At 42.9% G+C, this 20,639-nt stretch overlaps 1 protein-coding gene across 1 annotated transcript in view; it reads left to right on the forward strand.

Annotated features, from left to right (window-relative positions):
* reln (reelin) overlaps window positions 1-20,639 on the forward strand; it is a gene marked incomplete in the record, with an annotated part of 128,574 nt that overhangs the window by 32,932 nt on the left and 75,003 nt on the right. Inside the window, 1 exon segment of the mRNA XM_037683613.1 lies at window positions 6,084-6,222. Coding sequence (XP_037539541.1) covers window positions 6,089-6,222 — 134 coding nt within the window.

A 20,639-nucleotide genomic window follows, 5' to 3' on the forward strand; every position in this document is an offset into this window, starting at 1 on the left:
GATGGATGGATGGATGGATGGATGGATGGATGGATGGATGGATGGATGGATGAAAACATTGTAAATATTCTTTTCAATCCTTAGACCTGCTTGGTAGTAATAAACAGATTGAACTAAATGTACATTCTTGAAAATTAATACATGAATACATTTTAATAACAGTGCCAGCACATGTATTTTTGAAAACCAAAGGCTTTAAAAAAAAATGCATAAACAAAAACAAATAATGTTTGGCTACCTGTATTACCAAAACAGATCATTTAAAAAATGTAAACAGTATTTTGTATGATTTATTATTTTATTTTTGAACAATAGAAAAAAAATGTTAGAAAATATGTCACATCTTAAAACACACAGCAAGGGTGAAATACAGCTTAATTTCAAGCTTGCTGACAATGATTTCTTGACCCCCACAATGAAGCCGTTGCTTAAAATGTAAATAAAAGTAATTCACTCATTTGATGGCTACATACATGTCTGTGTGGTGTATCTGTGGAAAATGCAGCACTCGCTCTGCAGAGCTCACATTACAGAAAATAAGCTGCTGAATGTTTTCATTTTTGGTTGTGCTCCCAATAAATTGTGTCCATTATGCAGTGAGGTTGAAAGCAAGGTGAATGGAGAGCAGCAGCTCTATTAGTGGGTGATTACATTTCTTTCTGTTATTACACACCAGCACCTCGTTAGCATAGTTAAAGGCAGGCACCTCATAAATCGGACACATTAGGACCGCACACTGCATGCACACGTCACATGGAAATGTTTGAAATGTTATTCTTTTTTTAATCTGATTTTATTTGAACAAAACATAATGTTTCTGTGTATCCATCCATCATCTGTACTCGCTTCTTCCTTTTTGGGTCATGGGGGTCACTGGTGCCCATATCCAGCTATCACTGTGCATGAGGTGGGGGACACACTGGACAGGTCTCCAGTCCATCACAGGGACACATAGAGACAAATGAGACAAACAACCATTCATTCACTCACTCACATCTAGGAACAATTTAGTTACCATCAGTCTAACATGCTTTTTTTTTTTTTTTTTTTTGGTCTGTGAGAGGAAACTGGAGTACGTGGAGAAAACTCACACATGCATAAAGAGAACATGCAAACTCCACCAACAAAGACCCCAGGCCTGGATTCGATCCAGCAACCTTCTCATTGAGAGACAGCAGCTCTACCAACTGAGCCACGGTGCCTCCTGTTCCTGTATACAATTTAAAATATATCATAGATTGAATCAATTCCACAGAAATCTTGATTATTACCTGGTGCTCAATGCAAAAACAAGTTCATTCACCTGACAGCAATGATAATGAGGTTTGTAACATGGCACACAAATACAACAACATGATTAGGAATCTTTTTTCAAGTACAAATGCTTACAAGGCTGGTGTACTCAAACATAAAAGCAAATGCATAAACATGTTCCAAATTTATTGCCTAACACCACGAGGCACAGCTTTTGCCTGTCTCACTCTGTGTATATGTATTTGTTTGTGTGTCTGCTGGCCAAATAAATCATGAAATAGCAGACAGCCTTTAGTAAAACTCTCAGATCATATTCAGTAAATGTACATTTACAATTGTTCCACTTTTAGACTCGAGTTGAGTCAGAATGGCTGCCATAGCTAATCCACCTCCAGAATTTGTGGGGATGGTGCCCTGTTGTGTTTCTGTTCTGCCCTCCCTGTCAATCACTCCCTGTTTCCCTACACCTTTGATGCTCTACAGCTGTTGGCACTTGTTTCAATTCAAATTCAATTCAAAAATACTTTATTAATCCCAGAGGGAAATTGTTTGTTGTAGTAACTCGTTATCCTCATTTCATTAATGAGGCAGGCAGGCGTGGAACACCTGGAGAGCTGGTGCAGAGAGAATAACCTTCACATCAATGTGAAGAAGACAAAGGAGATGATTGTGGACTTCAGAAGGAACAAAAACACCTACACCCCCCTGAACATAAGAGGATCTGCGGTGGAAGTCGTCTCCAGCTACAAGTACTTGGGTGTACACATGAATGACAACCTCAGCTGGAGCAACAACACCACCAGCCTGATCAAGAAAGCTCATCAGAGACTCTACTTCCTCAGACGGCTGAGGCGAGCTGGTCTGGGAAGCTCAGTCCTCACCTCCTTCTACAGGTGTGCAGTGGAGAGCATCCTGTGCTCCAGCATCAACGTGTGGCATGGAGGCTGCACAGCTGCAGAAAGAAAAGCTTTGCAGAGAGTGGTGAAGGCTGCACAGAAATCTGTTGGAATCAGTCTCCCCACCATCACAGACATCTACACCTCCAGATGCAGGAAGAGGGCCACCTGCATCATGAAGGACCCCACCCACCCAGCACACACACTTTTTGCCCCACTCCCCTCAGGAAGGAGGTTAAGGAGCATTAAGTGTAGAACCACTAGACTGAGGAACAGCTTCTACCCTGAGGCTGTTAGACTCATGAATCTCTAACTAGAATAATCACTGTGAAAAACCATATCATGTTGCTGCTGATCTGTTTCATGTTGCTGCTGATCTGTTTCAATGTTGATGTGTTCATGCGTGCACATCTGCTCACAGACTCATGTTCATGTTTGTGGTGATGTTCAATGTTTTATGTTATGAGTGCTTAGTGTATATTTAGTTGATGTTTTTCTTAGTTCATATCTTAGATGTCATTACTGTTTTTCTTATACATTTTATTGTTGGATGTAACTGGGACCCTGTGTACATAATTTCGCTCCACCACATGTACCACATGAGGTGCGAATGACAATAAAGAAACTCTGACTCTGACTCTCTGACTCTGATTAAGAGATGTTATACTGTAGATGCTGATGGCTGTAGACAGAAAGGATCTCTTGTAAAGATCCATCCCACAGTGGATCCTAACAAACTGGCTGCAGATGCCGTCAGGTACGTCCACCCAGACTTGACTGACCTCTTGGTTCCCCCCGGCTGTAGGACCGCTCGAATGCCAGGCAGAACTCCTCCCAGAGCAATGGCCACTCCTCCCAGCAGTCTGCCAAGCTCCTCGTCACTACAGACAGCCAACTGTATGTACCGAGGGACGATCCTGTCCTTCTGCTGTCATGAGCCGTGTTTCCTGCTAGTTCCAGGATCTCAGTGGTCAGGCACTCGAGCACAGCTGGCAGGTAGATGAGAATGCGTCCACAGAACATCCTTTTCAACTCATTTGATATTTAGGGCTGTAGTTGAGATATTATTTGAGCTTTTGAGATGTTAATCAGCTGCTGGTTGTAGAAAACTGCCTTGATGCCATGGTTATGCATCATAACAAATGTCCAAAACTAAAAAAGTTTCAATACAATTCCTTCGAGCTGCACAGCATCTGATAGCAGAGGAAAAAATCATCCAAAAAATGTGATTTACGTCCAGAAAAAGAGGAATTAAAGTTTCCAAAAGCAAAATCTCAGAATGAAAGTAACAGAGCTGCTCCAACATGCAGCCACCTTGAGCGGCGCAATTCTAGAACTTTTATACTTTTTAACTTTTTGTTGGAATGTCTGTATTTTAGTTTGTTTGTGTGTCTTCTTTGTTGTCTGGGCATCGTCTGGTCCTTGTGTTCACAAACAATTAACCTGTTCCTGTAAATGTCTGGCTGTCACATCAGTTCATTAATTCATGTTATTAAAAGTGTTTTGATTTTGCTCTGCTGAGTGTCCGAGTCCCTGCCTGCACCATTGGGTTCTACCTGTCCTGTCCTACAAAACCCTGACATAATTGCATAAAAATCTAGAACTCTTTAGGTTGTGCGGATACTGAGCTTAAATTTGGTGTGGTAGTAGCTGTCCCAAAAAAATACTTCCAATGCTTACTGCCCATATAGGATCTTTGTTTAAAAAAATGCCATTCACCAATGCAGTCAACTTTGTCTGTCTGTTAGCAAAATACAGCATGAACCATCAGACTGGTTTCACTGAAACTTTCAAAAAGTAATCATATATCTAGAACTGATTAACTTTTTGACTCACTACAATCAAAGATGGCTGCCACAGTCAATCAGTCCTTGCCAAAACAAAATGTCTTTAAGTCAGTTTTATTAAAACTGAGGTAAAATTTGTTGTGGTAGTAGCTGAGAGTCATTCTCAACACAATTAAGAGCAATGTGTGAGGACAGTTTTATTCCTGTGAAAAGTGGATGGAATCATTTCTTTCTTCCTCTCCCTGCACATTGATTTGCACATTGATTCAATGGCTATTAAAGTCTCAGTGTTATTACTCACTTGATTATATTTTTATATTTTATACTTTTGCTGTAAGTTTTTATTAATGAGAGGAGTAGGGACTGTGGATGCAGGTTACGCATAAACAGATTTACACATTAAACTGGTTGGGTGTGTTGGTTCTGAACAGAATGTGTTGACCTGCTGTTGCAGATTGAAGACAAATGCTTGTTTATTTATGAAATGTGTGCTGGAGTTATTTACTGCACAGCCTGCATGGCTCATTCAGGTGCAGTTGATTAATAAAGCACTCTGGATCGTTGATTTATGAGTTGGGCGGTGTCTCGGCCTTGCCCTCTGTGATATAAAGGAAAGATTGTGTGACATGATGTCATTCCAACGATGCAATCACAGCCCAACGCATACTCTCATTAATAAAGGCGTTTATGGTGTCAGCTCACAGGGAGAGTGTAAAGATGAAGAGGGTTTGCTGAAAAAAATATGTTGTAAAGGTGGTGGTAAAGAAATGAAAAATGAAAAATTGAAAAATGTTTGATGACTGCTAAATATCAGAATGATGTAATGCTAACTGACTGGTGGATGAAAAAAATGAAATCAAACACGTGAGGATGGCAAAAGGTGTAACAAACATGTTGCTGATATATCATTTAAACTATCATACTTTGCTTCACACAGGACATTCAACTGTATGTTACTGTGGTACAGCTCTGAACAGACCTGCATTCATCACAGTTAAACTCAGTTATGAGCTTCTTTTGATTTAAACACCTCTACAGTGTGTTTCAAGCATGCACTGCTGCTCTGAAATGTTTCTGGACAACACCCAAAGGTTTGTGCACTTCAACAATCACATTCATTTAATTAGACAAGATTGTGGATGATATTCCCCAAACTCTTGAGATTAAATATATAATAAATTTGGAAAGCTATCACTTAACTCTGATTATTTGCATGGGATTGTCATAGTTTGTCTTCGAGGCAATGTATGTCAGACAATGCACCTCACTGATGTAATGTTGTCTGTGAGGCTTATAACTGGACAAAGTTTTCACTTAGTGATAAAAATCCAATTCACAGGCTGAGCACAGTTATAATAAAACCTTATGTGTAGTCTTCAAAGCAGATGTGTTGTAATGTTAAAGGGATTTCTACTTTACTGCTGTAAGACAAAAAACGTTATTTGATGGAACATCGTGCATCTATTTTTTAACCAGCTTACTCTTGTTCACGAGGGTTATGAAGCTGGTGTTTGTCTCCAACAGTGATTAAACAAATGGCAGGGCACACTGCGGTCACCATTACAAAATAAATCCTGATGAACAAAAACCTCACTGACCTACACAAGGCGAGGTCAGTGAACAAGGCCAGGTTGATTCTGACAGATCCTGATCACCCACATGGTGAGTTCATGTTGCTTCCATCTGAAAGCAGGTATCTGCTGCCCAGATGTAGAACGAACAAACTGAAAAACTCATTCATCCCTGCAGTGATCAGGCTTATCAACGAACAATGATGATGTCACGTTATGTTATTTTAATGTCTCAATGTCTAGTATGGATGTTTTGTGTGCCTACTGACTGTGAAACAAATTGCTCCTTGGGGATAATAAAGATACTTGAACTTGAACATGTGACAAACTAAACAATTTGGAGTAGTCACTTCACCTACCAGACAGGATTTTGTTCTGTGGAAAGGGACCAAAGTACCCAAAGAGAACCCAAGCATGCATGGGGAGAAATTCCAAGCAAGAAGATCCCAGCTGGAAGTCAAACATGCAACCTTCTTGCTGCAAGGCAGCAATGCCAAAGCATCTCCACAGAGCAGCTACTGTCTCATCAAAAAATCCCTCTGGATCCTTCTCTTATTCTTTCCTCTGTTTTCCAGGTGTGATGTCAGATCGCCAGTTTGCTGGAACCCAGTTTGTTTGCAGCGTCGTGGCCTCCCACGTCAGCCACCAGCCCTCCACCAGCTTCAGTTTTGTTTGGATCGCCCCACCACCCGGCACCGGCTGCGTGAATTTCCTGTAAGTCCTTTTGTGTGGTGCGTGGAAAAATAAATAAATAATAGCAAGAGAAACATCTGATGGGTGACCTGGTGCTCCTGGCGGGGGCAGTTACAGCTGCCACAGGCATGAAACTCATAAACATATCTGTTAATGTTCTGTGGCTCTGTGCTGAGCAGAAAAGAGGGGCTCATCAGCAGACATATTGGACTGTTTCCCTGTCTGAAGCACAGAGAGGATGTTAGAGAACCACCCTGTCATAAAGAGATTAGACAGGGCAGAGGTAGTGTGCTTCATGTCATCACTGTCCTGCTCATCATGTCCTGTGCATTGGTAGGTTTGTGTGTGCATGTGTGTATTTATTCTGATGAGAATCAACAGGAACATCTCCAGTTATTCAGCTCATCCCCCTTCACGCTGGAAAACATCTGATCAGCTGGTCAGATCCACCCATCCCCCGAGGATGGGAGGGATTCAAATTTACACATACATAAACAAGAGAGAGGATTTCTCCATACTGTGTAAAGGAATTATTAAGAATCTGTCATATTCCTATCATAAAACAAATATTTAGAGATTGTTTGTGTGTGTGGGTGTGTGTGGGTGTGTGTGGGTGTGTGTGTGTGCGTGCGTGCGTGCGTTTATGCGTGTGTGTGTGTGTGTGTGTGTTATAGATTGGATCACAGGAAAGCTGGTTTTGTTATCCTGGTTTTTATTTGTCTTTGGAAGTAGGAGCAGACTGAGTTCAGGAGCTTCTCTCCTTTTCATTCCCCTTCATCGTTTTTTCTTGCCTCTTCATCATTTCTACATCTCATTCCATTGAAGAGACCAAGTAACTCTCTTGCCCTCCAGTTATCTGAGCAGCTGATTTACAGCCACCTGCAGATAGTCAGTCAAAATGCAATTAGCCTCCACAGCAATATAAAAAACAAAGTGAGCTTTTCAGAGGCTTTGCTGCATAAAGTCACTGCCATTAAAAAAGATTTTAACTAAGTTACACTACAGCATTTGTTCATGAGAAGACATTTTTACTATTTAACAAAACGTTTGGATCAAAGGTTTTAAGTAAAATTTTAAAATTTTATTACTGTCACATTCATCTTCACCACCTTTAAATTATTTACATTATAAATTTTAAACCATGTGCTCACTTTTGCTTATTTTCACAAGCAGTTATTTTAGTTAAAATATATATTACAAAGTCAGAACTAATTTAAACAATGTGGCAGTACTCATTGAAGTATTCAATTAATTTTTGGAATTTTTTAAAAAGTTTTTTCAATGTCAGAAAAAGATTCAGCAAGAAGAACTCTAATCGCAGCTTTTATTTAAATGAAATCCACTGAGGTAAACATATTTGAAGTTGTTTTAGTTTGCCAGATGACAGTTTTTGTTGAATGTATGATTGCATATGAGGGTTGTTTTTCTTGAGTACTTCTGTGTGTGTGTTTGTGTGTATGTATGAGTAATGTGTATTTTGTGCATAAAGCCCAAAGCAGCATTATTCCAGTGTTGATGACAGCAGGGCCAGCAGAGGGCCACATCTGTATGACAGTAAGGGCCCCTGAAAATGACCTTATCAACGTCAGCCGGTCACTCTTCAGCTTTCAGTTCTCAGCTGTCAACTGTTCTCCAGAGCTGCACCCTTCCAGGGTTCAGAGGAGACATTTACACAGGTCTGACCAAAACCAGAGCCTCCTCTGGTGCTGAACAGTTTTCAGGACTGGAGTCAGTCTGTTGCTTTACATGTTGAGGTTTAGTCAGAGAATTGAGACACTGTCAAACACATTTACTTGTGCATTTTGGATGATATAATTAACATTTTTAAGCATGTTTTATCAACATTACAGGCATGTACTTTCATCCATCATCCATCCATTATCTTCCGCTTGTTCCGAAGTCGGGTTGCGGGGGCAGCAGGTTGAGCAGGGAGGTCCAGACATCGCTTTCCACAGCCACCTCTTCCAGCTCTTCTGGGAGGATTCCAAGGTGTTCCCAGTCCATCCGAGAGACATAGTTTTTCCAGCGTGTCCGGGGTCTTCCCCAGGGTCTCCTCCCAGTCGGACATGCCCGAAGCAGATCCCTTGGGAGGTGCCCAAGGAGCATCCTTACCAGATGCCTGAACCACCTCAACTGGCTCCTCTCAGTGTGGAGGAGCAGCAGTTCTACTCTGAGTCTCTCCCAAATAATGGGACTTCTCATCCTATCTCAAGGGAGAGTCTAACTACCCTGCAGAGGAAACTCCTTTCAACCACCTGTATCTGCAATCTCATTCTTTTGGTTACTACCCAGAGCTTGTGACAATAGGTGAGGGTAGGAACTAGGGATGGGGCCAATCCGATCCAGTATCGGTATCGGCCTCCGATACCAGCATAATTTACGTATCAGATTTTCCGATCCACCTACCGATATTTCCGATCCATGATACAAGTTGGCTTCAAACTATGGAATGATTTCCTGAACGGTGGCATGTCTCATGAACCCAGAGTAATAAGACCCACCTCACATTCAGGATATTCAGTTCATAGTTTGCAGCCAGCTACAACGTTAGTGCTGAGTTAGCAGCACTGTGGCTAACAGATAACAAACTTTTCATCTAAACATGTCCGCTGTGTGGAAATATTTTACACTAAAAACATCACAAGACAGCATCGTGCAATGTCTACAGAGCCATAGCGCCACATTAAACCACGTAAAAGTTAGTTTTACGATGGACATTCGAGCTCCGTGGCTTCAGCGGGGCGCTACTCTTTGGTCAAACCGAAAGAGGCGACTCAACACCGGCCAGCCACGTCCAATCTGCCCTGCTCAGTCTGCCCGTCTCCGAGGTGGGACAGACTTGAGCGCGGCTGCCCCAAATCAAGCTGCCTGCTTCGGATTGAACAAGAAGTAGACGTCGCTGAAACTACAGAGTTCAGATGTTTACCGAGAAGTTGCTAAACTTCATCATAATTAATGAACAACCTCTATCAGTTGTAGAAAACGAAGGATTTCTCAACTTGATACTTGCAGTCAAGATATAGTTTACCCTCCAGGAGATATTTATCAGTACAACTGTAGGAGTTGTGCTTTCCCTGGTCTCTGTCTCCCTCTAGTGTTCGATATTTGTCTGCTTCCCCTCTGATGTTTGCACCTGTGATGTTTCACAGGTGTTCTGTGTTAGTCTCATTAGTGTGTGTGTATTTAAGTCTGTTTGCCTGCATCCCTCATTGTCTGGTCATTGTGTCACTGTGATGCCTGTTATGCTCCTTGTGTCCTGCTCCTCATATCCTGCATCTTGTCCCATGATTTATGTAAGTTTGCTGCCCCGTCAGCCATCTTTATTTTGTAAATAATAAATTATTTATTTATATTCCTTGAATCTTGTCTGCCTGCACCAAATGCGTCTCCTGCCTAGAAATCATCACAGAATGACCAGACCAAACCAAGGCCCAGCAGGAAGCCCGACTCTCACTGCTCTGTCCCTGGAAGACAAGCTGTGGGGTCCTTTTAGAGACTCTGAGCCTTCAGCTACACCCCCGGCGCTTCCTCGGTTCCTGCTCCTGGCTCTGTGGTGGATCCCACGCTGCCCCCGTGGTGGATCCCACGCTGCACGCTGCCCCCGTGGTGGATCCCACGCTGCACGCAGCCCCCGTGGTGGATCCCACACTTCTCTTGCTCTGAGAGGGTCCTGGCGGACGCTCCTCACTTCTCCTGCTCCGAGGGGGTCCTGGCGGACGCTCCTCACTTCTCCTACTCCGAGGGGGTCCTGGCGGATGCTCCTCACTTCTCCTGCTCCGTGGGGGTCCAGACGGACTCCACTCCAGATACTGCCGCCGAAGATCCAGTCCCAGACGATCCAGCCGCAGAAGAGCTCCTCGCCGCTGATCCGCCTTCTGAGGTCCTCACTCCTGCTCTGCCCAACCTGTTCCTGCCTGTTGGACGACCTCTCGGCCGCCCGCCTGACTGGCCCCGGCCTGCTGAATGGTTGCCTGTCTGACCTGTTCCTGCTTTTTGGACAATCTCACAGTTCCCCACCTGAACTCTGACCTCCCTTTGTTTCCATGTGTTGTACCTTGCCCCTGGTGTACCCTGTCCAGTTCTTGTTCCCCTTGGGTCTTTTTTTTCCTTGTGCCCTCCTCCCTGTTGACTTCCCCCCTCCTCCCACCCACGTTTTGGGGGTGTGGGGGTCTTGGAGACATCAAGGGACGACCTTGTGGGGGAGGTACTGTAGGAATTGTGCTTTCCCTGGTCTCTGTCTCCCTCTAGTGTTCTATATTTATCTGCTTCCCCTCTGATGTTTGCACCTGTGATGTTTCACAGGTGTTCTGTGTTAGTCTCGTTAGTGTGTGTGTATTTAAGTCTGTTTGCCTGCATCCCACATTGCCTGGTCATTGTGTCACTGTGATGCCTGTTATGCTCCTTGTGTCCTGCTCCTCATATCCTTGTTCTTGTCCCATGATTTATGTAAGTTTGCTGTCCCGTCAGTCATCTTTATTTTTGTAAATAATAAATTATTTATTTAGATTCCCAGAGTCCTGCTTGCCTGCCTGCACCAAATGGGTCTACTGCCTTGAAATCATCACAACAACAGTAGACAATCATAAAAAACATGATTTTAAAAATTATATATATTCAAAACATAAACGGCTACATTATAAAGTGGTGTAAAATACTAAAAACAGGAACATGTCTGTTGGTTTATGCCATGAACTTAGCAGATGTTTTGAAGCCATTTAACATTTAATTTAACTAATTTATTCATTCATTAAAAAAAAAAAAATCAAAAACAAAACATTGAATGAAAAGAGTGCAGAAAGAAGAAAAAATTCTTATATCTGCCCCTTATAAAATATAAAACAACTTTAAACAATCCATCCATCCATCCATCCATTTTCTTTACCCGCTTATTCCATTTTGGGTCACGGGGGTCGCTGGTGCCCATGTCCAGCAATCACTGTGCGAGGGGCGGGGTACACCCTGGACGGGTCGCAAGTCCATCACAGGGCCACATAGAGACAAACGAGACAAACAACCATTCACTCTCTCACTCACACCTAGGGACAATTTAGAGTTACCAATCAGCCTAACATGCATGTTTTTGGACTGTGGGAGGAAACCGGAGTACCCGGAGAAAACCCACGCATGCACGGAGAGAACATGCAAACTCCACCCAGAAAGGTCCCTGGACCGGGGTTTGAACCAGGGACCTGCTCGCTGAGAGGCAGCAGCTCTACCAGTTGCGCCACCGTGCTGCCCACTTTAAACAATCACTTAACTTAATCACTTTAATATCCACTTTAAAGCTAGGAATAAAAAGAAAAATGTTTTTTGTTAGCAGAATTTAATTATAACTTTAAAACTTATCCAACATTAATAAAACTTCAAGTTGCCTTTTTGGACATGCATGCATATATTTGTTCTAATTGTACTTGAGAGGAGAGTATTACAGCCTCATGTAAAATCAATGATGATCATGATATCGATACTGGATCGGTATCGGCTGATTCTCAGCTCTAGGTATCGGGATCGGATCGGAATTTTAAAAAGTGGATCGATGCATCCCTAGTAGGAACGTGGGTCGGAACATAGGTAAACGGAGAGCTTTGCCTTAGAGTTCAGCTCCCTCTTCACTACAATGGACTGGTTCAGAGTCCACAATACTGCAGATGCTCCTCCAATCTGTCTGTCAGTTTCACGCTCCATTCTTCCCTCACTCGTGAACAAGACCCCAAGATACTTGAACTCAACTTGAGGCAGAACCTCACCCTTGACATAAAGAGAGTAATCCACCCTTTTCTGATTGAGGAGCATGGCCTCAGATTTAGAGGTGCTGATTCTCATTCCAGCCATTTCACACTCGGCTGCGAACCACTCCAGTGAGAGCTGAAGATCACAGCACAATGACACCAACATGACCACATCATCTGCAAAGAGCAGAGATGGAATCCTGAGGCCAACAAGCAGGAATCCCTCCAACCCCTGGCTGCACCAAGAAATTCTGTCCATAAAAGTTATGAACAGAATCGTGACAACGGGAAGCCCTGGCGGAGTCCAGGGGTCCAACTTACTACCGGCAATGCAAAACAAACTCTCACACCACTTGTACAGAGACCAATCAGCCCATACCAATGGGCCCCCAATTTGATACTCACGGAGCACCCCCCCCCCCCCCCCCAGTGTACGCCATAGAACATAGTCGAATGTCTTCTCCAAATCCACAAAGCACATGTAGACTGGATTGGCAAACTCCCATGACCCCTCGAGGACCCTAGTGAGGGTAAAGAGCTGGTCCAACATTCCATGGACAGGACAAAACCCGCATTGTTCCACCAGAATTTGAGATTCAACCAACGATGGGACTCGCTTCTCTAGTACCCCTGAATAGAACTTACCAGGGAGGCTAAGGAGAGGGATGCACCTATAAATGGAGCAGGGGCATCACTCACCCTCTGGCCCCACTTTTTGAACAGGGGAACCACCACCCTAGTCTGCCAATCCAGTGGCACTGTTCCCAATGTCCATGCAATGTTGCAAAAGTGTGTTAACCAAGAGAGCCCCACAACATCCAGAGCCTTAAGGAAATCAAGGTGAATCTCATCCACCCCTGGAGCCCTGTCGCCATGTAGCTTTTTAACTACCTCACCAACCTCAGCCACTGTTATGGCTAGACCATCCCCAAAGGCACTAGACTCTACTTCCTCCCTGGAAGTCATGTCAGTGGAATTGAGAGGGTTTAAGTATTCATTACACCTCCCGACGACATCACTGGTTGAGGTCAACAGCACCCCACCTTCACTTAACACAGTGTTAGTAAAGAGCTGCTTTCCCCTCCTCAGTTGTCTGATTGTTTGCCAGAATATCCTCAGAGTCAACAGAGAATCTTTATCCAAGGTCTCATTGAACTCCTCCTGCATCCAAGCTTTTGCCTCAGCAACAGCCACGGCTGCGGACCGCTAGGCCCTCTGGTACTCCCCAGCTGCCTCTGGAGTCCCACCAGCCAACAAGGACCAATTGGATGCCTTCTTCTGCTTGACAGCCTCCCTAACCCAGGGTCACCACCAACGAGTTTGAGGATGGCCACTGCAAGAAGCACTGACAACCTTGTGGCCACATAGCTCAAGGAAGCCACCTCAATAATTGAGTCGCGGAACATGGCCCATTCGAGCTCAATGTCCCCGCCTCAGCAGGGATGTGGTTAAAGCTCTCCCGGAGGTGTGAGTTGAAAATCTTTCTGACGGGTTCTTCTGCCAGGCATTCCCAGCAAACCCTCAATACACGTTTGGGTCTACTGGGTCTCCTTGGCATCTTCCCCCGCCATCTGATCCAACTCACTACCAGGTGGTGATCAGTTGACAGCTCAGCTCCTCTCTTCACCTGAGTGTCCAAAACAAACGACTGCAAATCAGATGACATGACTACAAAGTCAATCATCGATCTATGACCTAGAGCATCCTAGTGTCAAGTGCACTTATGGACACCCTTATGTTCGAACATGGTGTTTGTGATGGACAAACTATGACTAGAACAGAAGTCCAACAATAGAACACTGCTCGAGTTGAGATCAGAGAGGCCGTTCTTCCCAATCACACCCATCCAGGTCACAATGTTGTTACCCATGTGGGTATTGAAGTCCCCCAGCAGAATAAAGGAGTCCCCAGCTGGTGCACCTTCCAGCACCCCCGCCAAGGACTCCAAGAAGGCCAGATATTCTGAACTGTTGCAGGGTGCAAGGAAGCTACCCTCTCATCTACTGGGGAAAACTCCAACACACAGGTATCAAGTCGGGAGAATAAGAGTAGACCTATACCAGCTCAATGCCTCTCTCGGCAACTCCAGAGTGGAATAAGGTCCAGCCCCTCTCAAGGAGATTGGGTCCAGAGCCCATGATGTGTGTCAAGGAGAGACCAACTATATCTAGTCAGTACCTCTCAACCTCACCCACAAGCTCAGGCTCCTTCCCTGCCAGAGAGGTGACATTCCATGTCCCAAGAGCCAGCTTTGGTAAGCCAGGGTCAGAGCGCCAAGGACCCTGCCTTCAGTCACTGCCCATGGCATAATTACCTGACTTTTGTGGCCCCTCCTGCAGGTGGTGGGCCCATATGAATGCAAACCCATGTTGCTCATTTGAGCTGAGCTCAACCGGGCCCCATGGGTTGAGACTCCGTCACCAGGCTCTTGCCAATGAGCCCCGCCCCCAGGCCTGTCTCTAGGGTGGGGCCCCGGTAACCCACGTCTGGTCAAGGGACACGGAGTTCCTTGTTCTGTTTTGTCCATCAAAAGTCTTTGGAATCACTCTTTGTCTAGCCTATCACCTAAAACCAATCTGCCTTGGAAGACCCTACCAGGGGCAAATATAATTGCCCCCAATAGCATAGCTCCTAGGATCATTCAGGCGCACAAACTCCTCCACTAAGATAAGGTGGCGATTCAAGGAGGAGGCATGTACTTTTGCACTGTACTTGTCTTTTACTCTCTCTCTCTCTCTCTCTCTCTCTCTCTCTCTCTCTCTCTCTCTCGCTCTCTCTCTCTCTGTGTTTATGTCAGATTGTCCGTCTGTTATAAAAATATGTGAAGAAACAGTGAACAGATAACAAAAATCACAGAAATTACCTATGGAAACACATCCACAACTGACTAATTTTTGGAGTTAACTAAAGTCAAGCTGGAAGCCACAGTAAACCAATGTTAGCAAACACAAAACAGATACAGTACAACTCATTCTGTTTTCTTGTTGTTGTTTTTTTAAATACTGAGGAAAACTTTGGTGTGGTGGTAGCTAGAGTCATCCTCAACACATATTATGTGTGCCAGCAGATTTTTGCAACATCTATGTTTAAATTTTGGCTTGCAAGACAGTAGGATAAATGCATTCCTTCAAGGAGCATCATGGTCAGTTAAGTGTGGACCCAGATTGCAGACTGGACATGAGGATTTTGAAAAGGAAACCCTACTTATCTTCTAAGAAAACAAAAGGTCTTGTGTGGCAGCAAACTTACAGACCCATGAGGTAAACACAAGACTATGGCACAACAATGCAGAACTGATGAGAACATGGCAAGACACAGAATAAATTAACAAGGATAAGTGGAAGATAGGCTGCAGCTGAGGTTGATGAGAATAAGGAGCAGGTGAAGTGGGCGTGGCAGTCTGACTGGACAAACAGAGGAAGCAGGAGGACGAATGAGAAATGACTGGACACACAGGGAGGCTGAAGCAGGAAATATCACAAGAAGAAACTAAACACAAAAATACTGAAACAATCCTTAACAAAAAGACCAAAAGATTACAAACAAAAAACACTAATTATGACAACTAGTTTACATTTTAAAAGATTGTTAAGTAAAACAATGATGAGAACACTTAGACGAATTGTATTTGTTTTTATCTTTCCAAAGTGTAAAATATAATAATAATCCATTAGTCCTCCTCCCTTGATTAATGCAAGGACTTCTTTGAACAAACTTGAGTGTTTGAATTAAAGCCATAGACATCATGTGTCCTTCAGCAGACTTCTGTTGGTCCATCGCTGCCTTCATATCAGCCCTGGTAGCAGTTTTATGGCCAATTTTGTGGGAGTGTCCCTGGAAAGACATCACTCAGGTGTGTGATGGAGTGCAGTGATGTGGGCATCCAAAAAAATTAATTTCCTGTATGGTGGTTGTAAATCGCCACCTAAAGAGAAGATGAGGCCTTGGAGAATGGGAGGGAGGTGCTGGAGAAGTGGAGAGAGTGCACACACACAAACTTGACCAAAAGTTATTGCTCTCTAAGTGAAACGGTGCAGCGTTCTTCCTACAAAGTGTTGCACTGCTGTCGTTGCACTGCATGATCCAGAGCCAGCCTTTGGACTAGAAGAGAGGTTCACTCTGAACTGGTCAATCCCAAGGCAAACACACAGATGCATGCAGCTGGGAAAACATGCATGTATGGTGCTGAGCAAAAATCATTTATTTTGTTACATTTTGCTTCCAAGGAGCTAACCCTTCTTGTAAGATCACTATCTCTTCAGGCTTTCAAGATTCAAGATTCAAGAATGAAATTGTGTACACAGGGTCCCAGTTACATCCAACAAAGTATTAAAATGTAAAAGAAAAACATTGATAAGGTCTAAGAGATGAACTAAGAAAAATGTTAACTAAAAATGCACTAAGCACTCTAGTAGCATAGAAACAATATGCCAAACAGCAGCATGAACATGAGTCAATATGAACAGATGAGTTTGAATGAACACAACAACATGAAATATCCTCATTTCTGGACCATTGAGCGCACCTGAATATTTTTTTTCATTATTTTTTTTTTTTTTTTCTTTTAGCCTTTATTTATCCAGGTTAGTCTCATTGAGCCACGAGAACTCATTTTCAAGAGAGACCTGTTTAGGGAGCACATAGTGGGGTTAAGGACCTTGCTCATGGGCCCAGAGGGGGGCGAATGAGGGTGGGGGCAGGTGTGGGTGTTTCACCTACCCCACCCACAATTTTTTTGATGTTGTCGGGGCCGGGGCGTGAACCGGCGATCTTCGGATCACAAGCCCACCTCTCCAACCTCTGCGCCACCACCCCCCGTGGTATATAAGCTGCGCCCACTCAATTTAAAAGGAAAAAAATTGTGTACATATATAGAGCGCACTTGTCTAAGCCGCGGGTGTCTATGTTGTAACATGAACGTAAATGCTTAATTTTCAGAACAGTATCTGTAACATGGCTGGTTAAAAAAATAAAATACATTAGCCCTGTTTGGTAATTTCATTGGTCAGACTTTTTAAAAAACTTTATTATACAGGAAGTCTCAATGAGCCACGAGGACCCAACCCCCCAAGAGAGATGTGTATTGGACAGCTATGTGAGTGCCCGGGTGTGATGAGGCCAAATGTTTTGGCGGCATGAAGCTCGTTAGCCCATCAAAAGAAAAACAATCCATAAATTAGCTGCATCATTATGTAAGCCGTGTGAAAAAAGTAGCGGCTTATAGTCAAGAAATGACTGTAGATCAGCAGCAGCATGATGTGATTTTTCACAGTGATTATTCTGGTTAGAGATTCATGAGTCTAACAGCCCCAGGGTAGAAGCTGTTCCTCAGTCTAGTGGTTCTACACGGAATGCTCCTTAACCTCCTTCCTGAGAGGAGCGGGGCAAAAAGTGTGTGTGCTGGGTGAGTGGGGTCCTTCATGATGCAGGTGGCCCTCTTCCTGCATCTGGAGGTGTAGATGTCTGTGATGGTGGGGAGGCTGACTCCAACTGTCTTCTGTGCAGCCTTCACCACTCTCTGCAAAGCTCTTCTTTCTGCAACTGTGCAGCCTCCATTCTAAAAGTCACTAGAATTTTGCTTTAGTTTTTAACTGTACTTTTTTTAAATTTAAATGAATGTTTTTTGTTTGTCTGTAAAGAATGAAAGTGTGGTTGTTAAGACATTTAATTGTTTAAATCATTCAGGCATATAAAAAGCTCCTAAAATGTAGGATGAACCGCTGTTGTGTCAGTTTGAAAAGACAAAAACCTTACCTGCACCAATGTATGTTGTTTCTTTTTAGAATTCTGTATCTATTTACAGAAGGAGGATCCCCCCAAAATTGAACAAGCTGTTCTAAAAACAATTACATGTCCTTTTTGGTGTCCAACGCTGGAGTGATCATGTCAAAATATTGAACAGCTTCTTGTACAAGTCAGGCGTTAGAACTCATTTCCTCTGCCAGCACTCCTCATTTCTCCTGTCATTAGTCTGCTCCATTGATTTGTTAGTTTAAGTCAATCACTTGGGTCTGTTGAACATAAAATCATTGCTTAATGAGCTTTTCCTCTTGATCAAAGGTCCATACGGGCCTGTGGCCTCTGGCTGTGTGACATTCACACTGTATGCTGGGCCACGAAGGATAAATAACTGGAGAGAAAATGTAAAATTATTATTTATTTATTTTTAAGACTACCAGAGCTACAAATCTGACACTTTATCAATAACATTTTATTCAACTCTTATATAAACAGCAATTATTTTTTTCAGGCCTGTTTATCAGAGTATCATTTTAACATTTTACATGCCATATTTGCAGATTTTAGAAGAAAATCACCGACACACAAAAGCCAGACTTCTGTTGGTCATTTAACATAAAGTCAGTCACCTCCTTTATTGATAATGCCTTATTTCCCAAGAGATGACCCACGACCCCTGTAATAATGTGCAGCCCCCCTGTGTGCACAGACACACACACAATCATCTGCCTGGTAGATGTCAGTCCTCCAATCAATACTGCTACATTTTGTGCACATAACAGCATCTCATTATGAGAAGGTCACTGTCCCACCTGCTGGGACGTCCACCATCTAAACTGTTAAAAATGAAATGGAGCATGAAGATTGAAGGAGGGGGAAGAAAAGCACTTGAATTTAAATGCTCTAAATGCTGCATAATGAACCACTGGTGTGGGCCCAGACGTACAGTTTGTAGAGTTGTCTGCCTCGCTCTGTTTTGATGAAATCCAGACGTTTTTCTTCTGCTGACTGAGTGAATTTAGCTTCCTCCTCCTGACTGTCCTGCTCTGACCCTCAGTGAGGCAGAGGGTAGAATGAGTTGTAAATATAAATATAATTGTGTGAATGTTTATGAAGCATTCACACTATTGTGATCCATTTTTCTTCCGTACGTTTTTCAGTGCCATTCTCATCTCGCAGTTTTCAAGCTATTTCAACAAATCATAATTCAAAACATTCAGCTTTTTCAGGACAATCCTGTATGACTTTTGGTGCAACTTTAACTTTTTGAAATATTTAGCCTTTTCTGACATTTTTTTTCTCATAGAAAATAAATTGAGCTCATTTTACATCCTTCAAATTTTTAGATCTGTTTACAATATTTTACTGCTCCTTTCACATTTTGTTCTGGTTCAGCTTCCTTTTGCATATTTAAACATTTGGTCAGCTATTTTCAGTTAATTGCAGCTGTTTATTTTTCAGCTGTTTTGTGCTCCTTTCAGATTCTTTCTAACTATAACATTTTTTGTGCTTCTTCAAACTTCTTTCTGCTAATTTCAGCTTGTTTCTGCTAGTTTCAGTTGTTTCCATTCATCCATCCATCCATCCATTATCTTTTCCCGCTTCTTCCATTTTGGGTCACGTGGGTCGTTGGTGCCCATGTCCAGCAATCACTGTGCGAGGGCGGGGGACACCCTGGACGTGTCTCCAGTCCATCACAGGGACACAGAGAAAAACTAGACAAACAGCCATTCACTCTCTCACTCACACCTAGAGACAATTTAGAGTTACCAATCAGTCTAACATGCATGTTTTTGGTCTGTGGGAGGAAACCGGAGCACCCGGAGGAAACCCACGCATGCACGGAGAGAACATGCAAACACAATCCAGGAAGGCCCCCAAACCAGGATGTGAACCGGCAACCTTCTCGCTGAGAAGCAACAGCTCTACCAGTTGTGCCACCATGCTGCCCTCAGTTATTTCCACTTAGCTGTTTTTGTGCTGATTTGAGCTTTTCAGCATATTCCACATTTTTGCACTCATTTCAACTTTTTCAGACTGAGCAAAAATGAGCTCTCTCCACTTCCTTCTTGTGAATTAGATTTCTTTCTGAATTTTTAGCTGCTTTTCAGTTGGTTTTTGCTCATTTCAGCTGTTTTCTGATCATTTCTACTTTTTGTGCTCATTCCTGCTTCTTTCAGCCTAATTAACTTATTTCTGCTAATTTCAACTTGTTATGCTCCTTTCAATTCTTTTCTGCTAGATTCAGTTTTTTCTGCCATTCCAGCTACTTTTTAGCTGTTTTGTGCCTAATTTAGTTTTTTCAGCTACTTCCACATTTTTTTAGCTCATTTCAGCTCCTTCCACTTCCTGCTGATAGTTTCAGCTTTTCAGCTTCCTTTCAGCTATTTTGAGCTAATTTCCTAATTTTTATGCCCATTTCTGCTTATTTAAACCTAATTCAGAAAATGAGTGTTCTTTCTGCTTTCTTCTGCTCCATTTCAGCATGTTTTTTTTTCAATTTTATTTTATTAGCTATTTTCAGCTGTTTTTCAACAATAAGCATTCAAACTGCATTTTCACAGGAAATGCAACTTCTCTGGTTAGATGGTTAAAAAAAAAAAAAAAAGATTTTCATTTGTTTTAATGGCATTTTTAAAAGTCTTTCATTTCAACACAAGAAACTGACAAAAATAAAAATAAAATCCAGCTCTTTTCTCACCTTCCTCACATACAGTATTTACTTCTAAATACTTTTGTGTATATTTAGTATTGCTCATAATTATGCACTAACAGTAGTCAAGGTCAATTGCTCTTTCTCTTTCAGCTCTAAACTGAGTAATAATTACGTTTCTTATGACCCCATGCTAACAAGCAGGTAATTTGCCAAACAACTCCCAAATCCCTCATCTGTGGAGCGTCATTAAATTTGCATGCTCTCTGAGAGCCTTTTTTCAATTAATAAAATCTCATTTGAAGGGAGGGCGGGGG

This window comes from Nematolebias whitei, chromosome 10 (assembly GCF_014905685.2).
Source record: "Nematolebias whitei isolate Nwh7 chromosome 10, NemWhi1, whole genome shotgun sequence".
In the NCBI taxonomy this organism is placed as follows: Eukaryota; Metazoa; Chordata; class Actinopteri; order Cyprinodontiformes; family Rivulidae; genus Nematolebias; species Nematolebias whitei.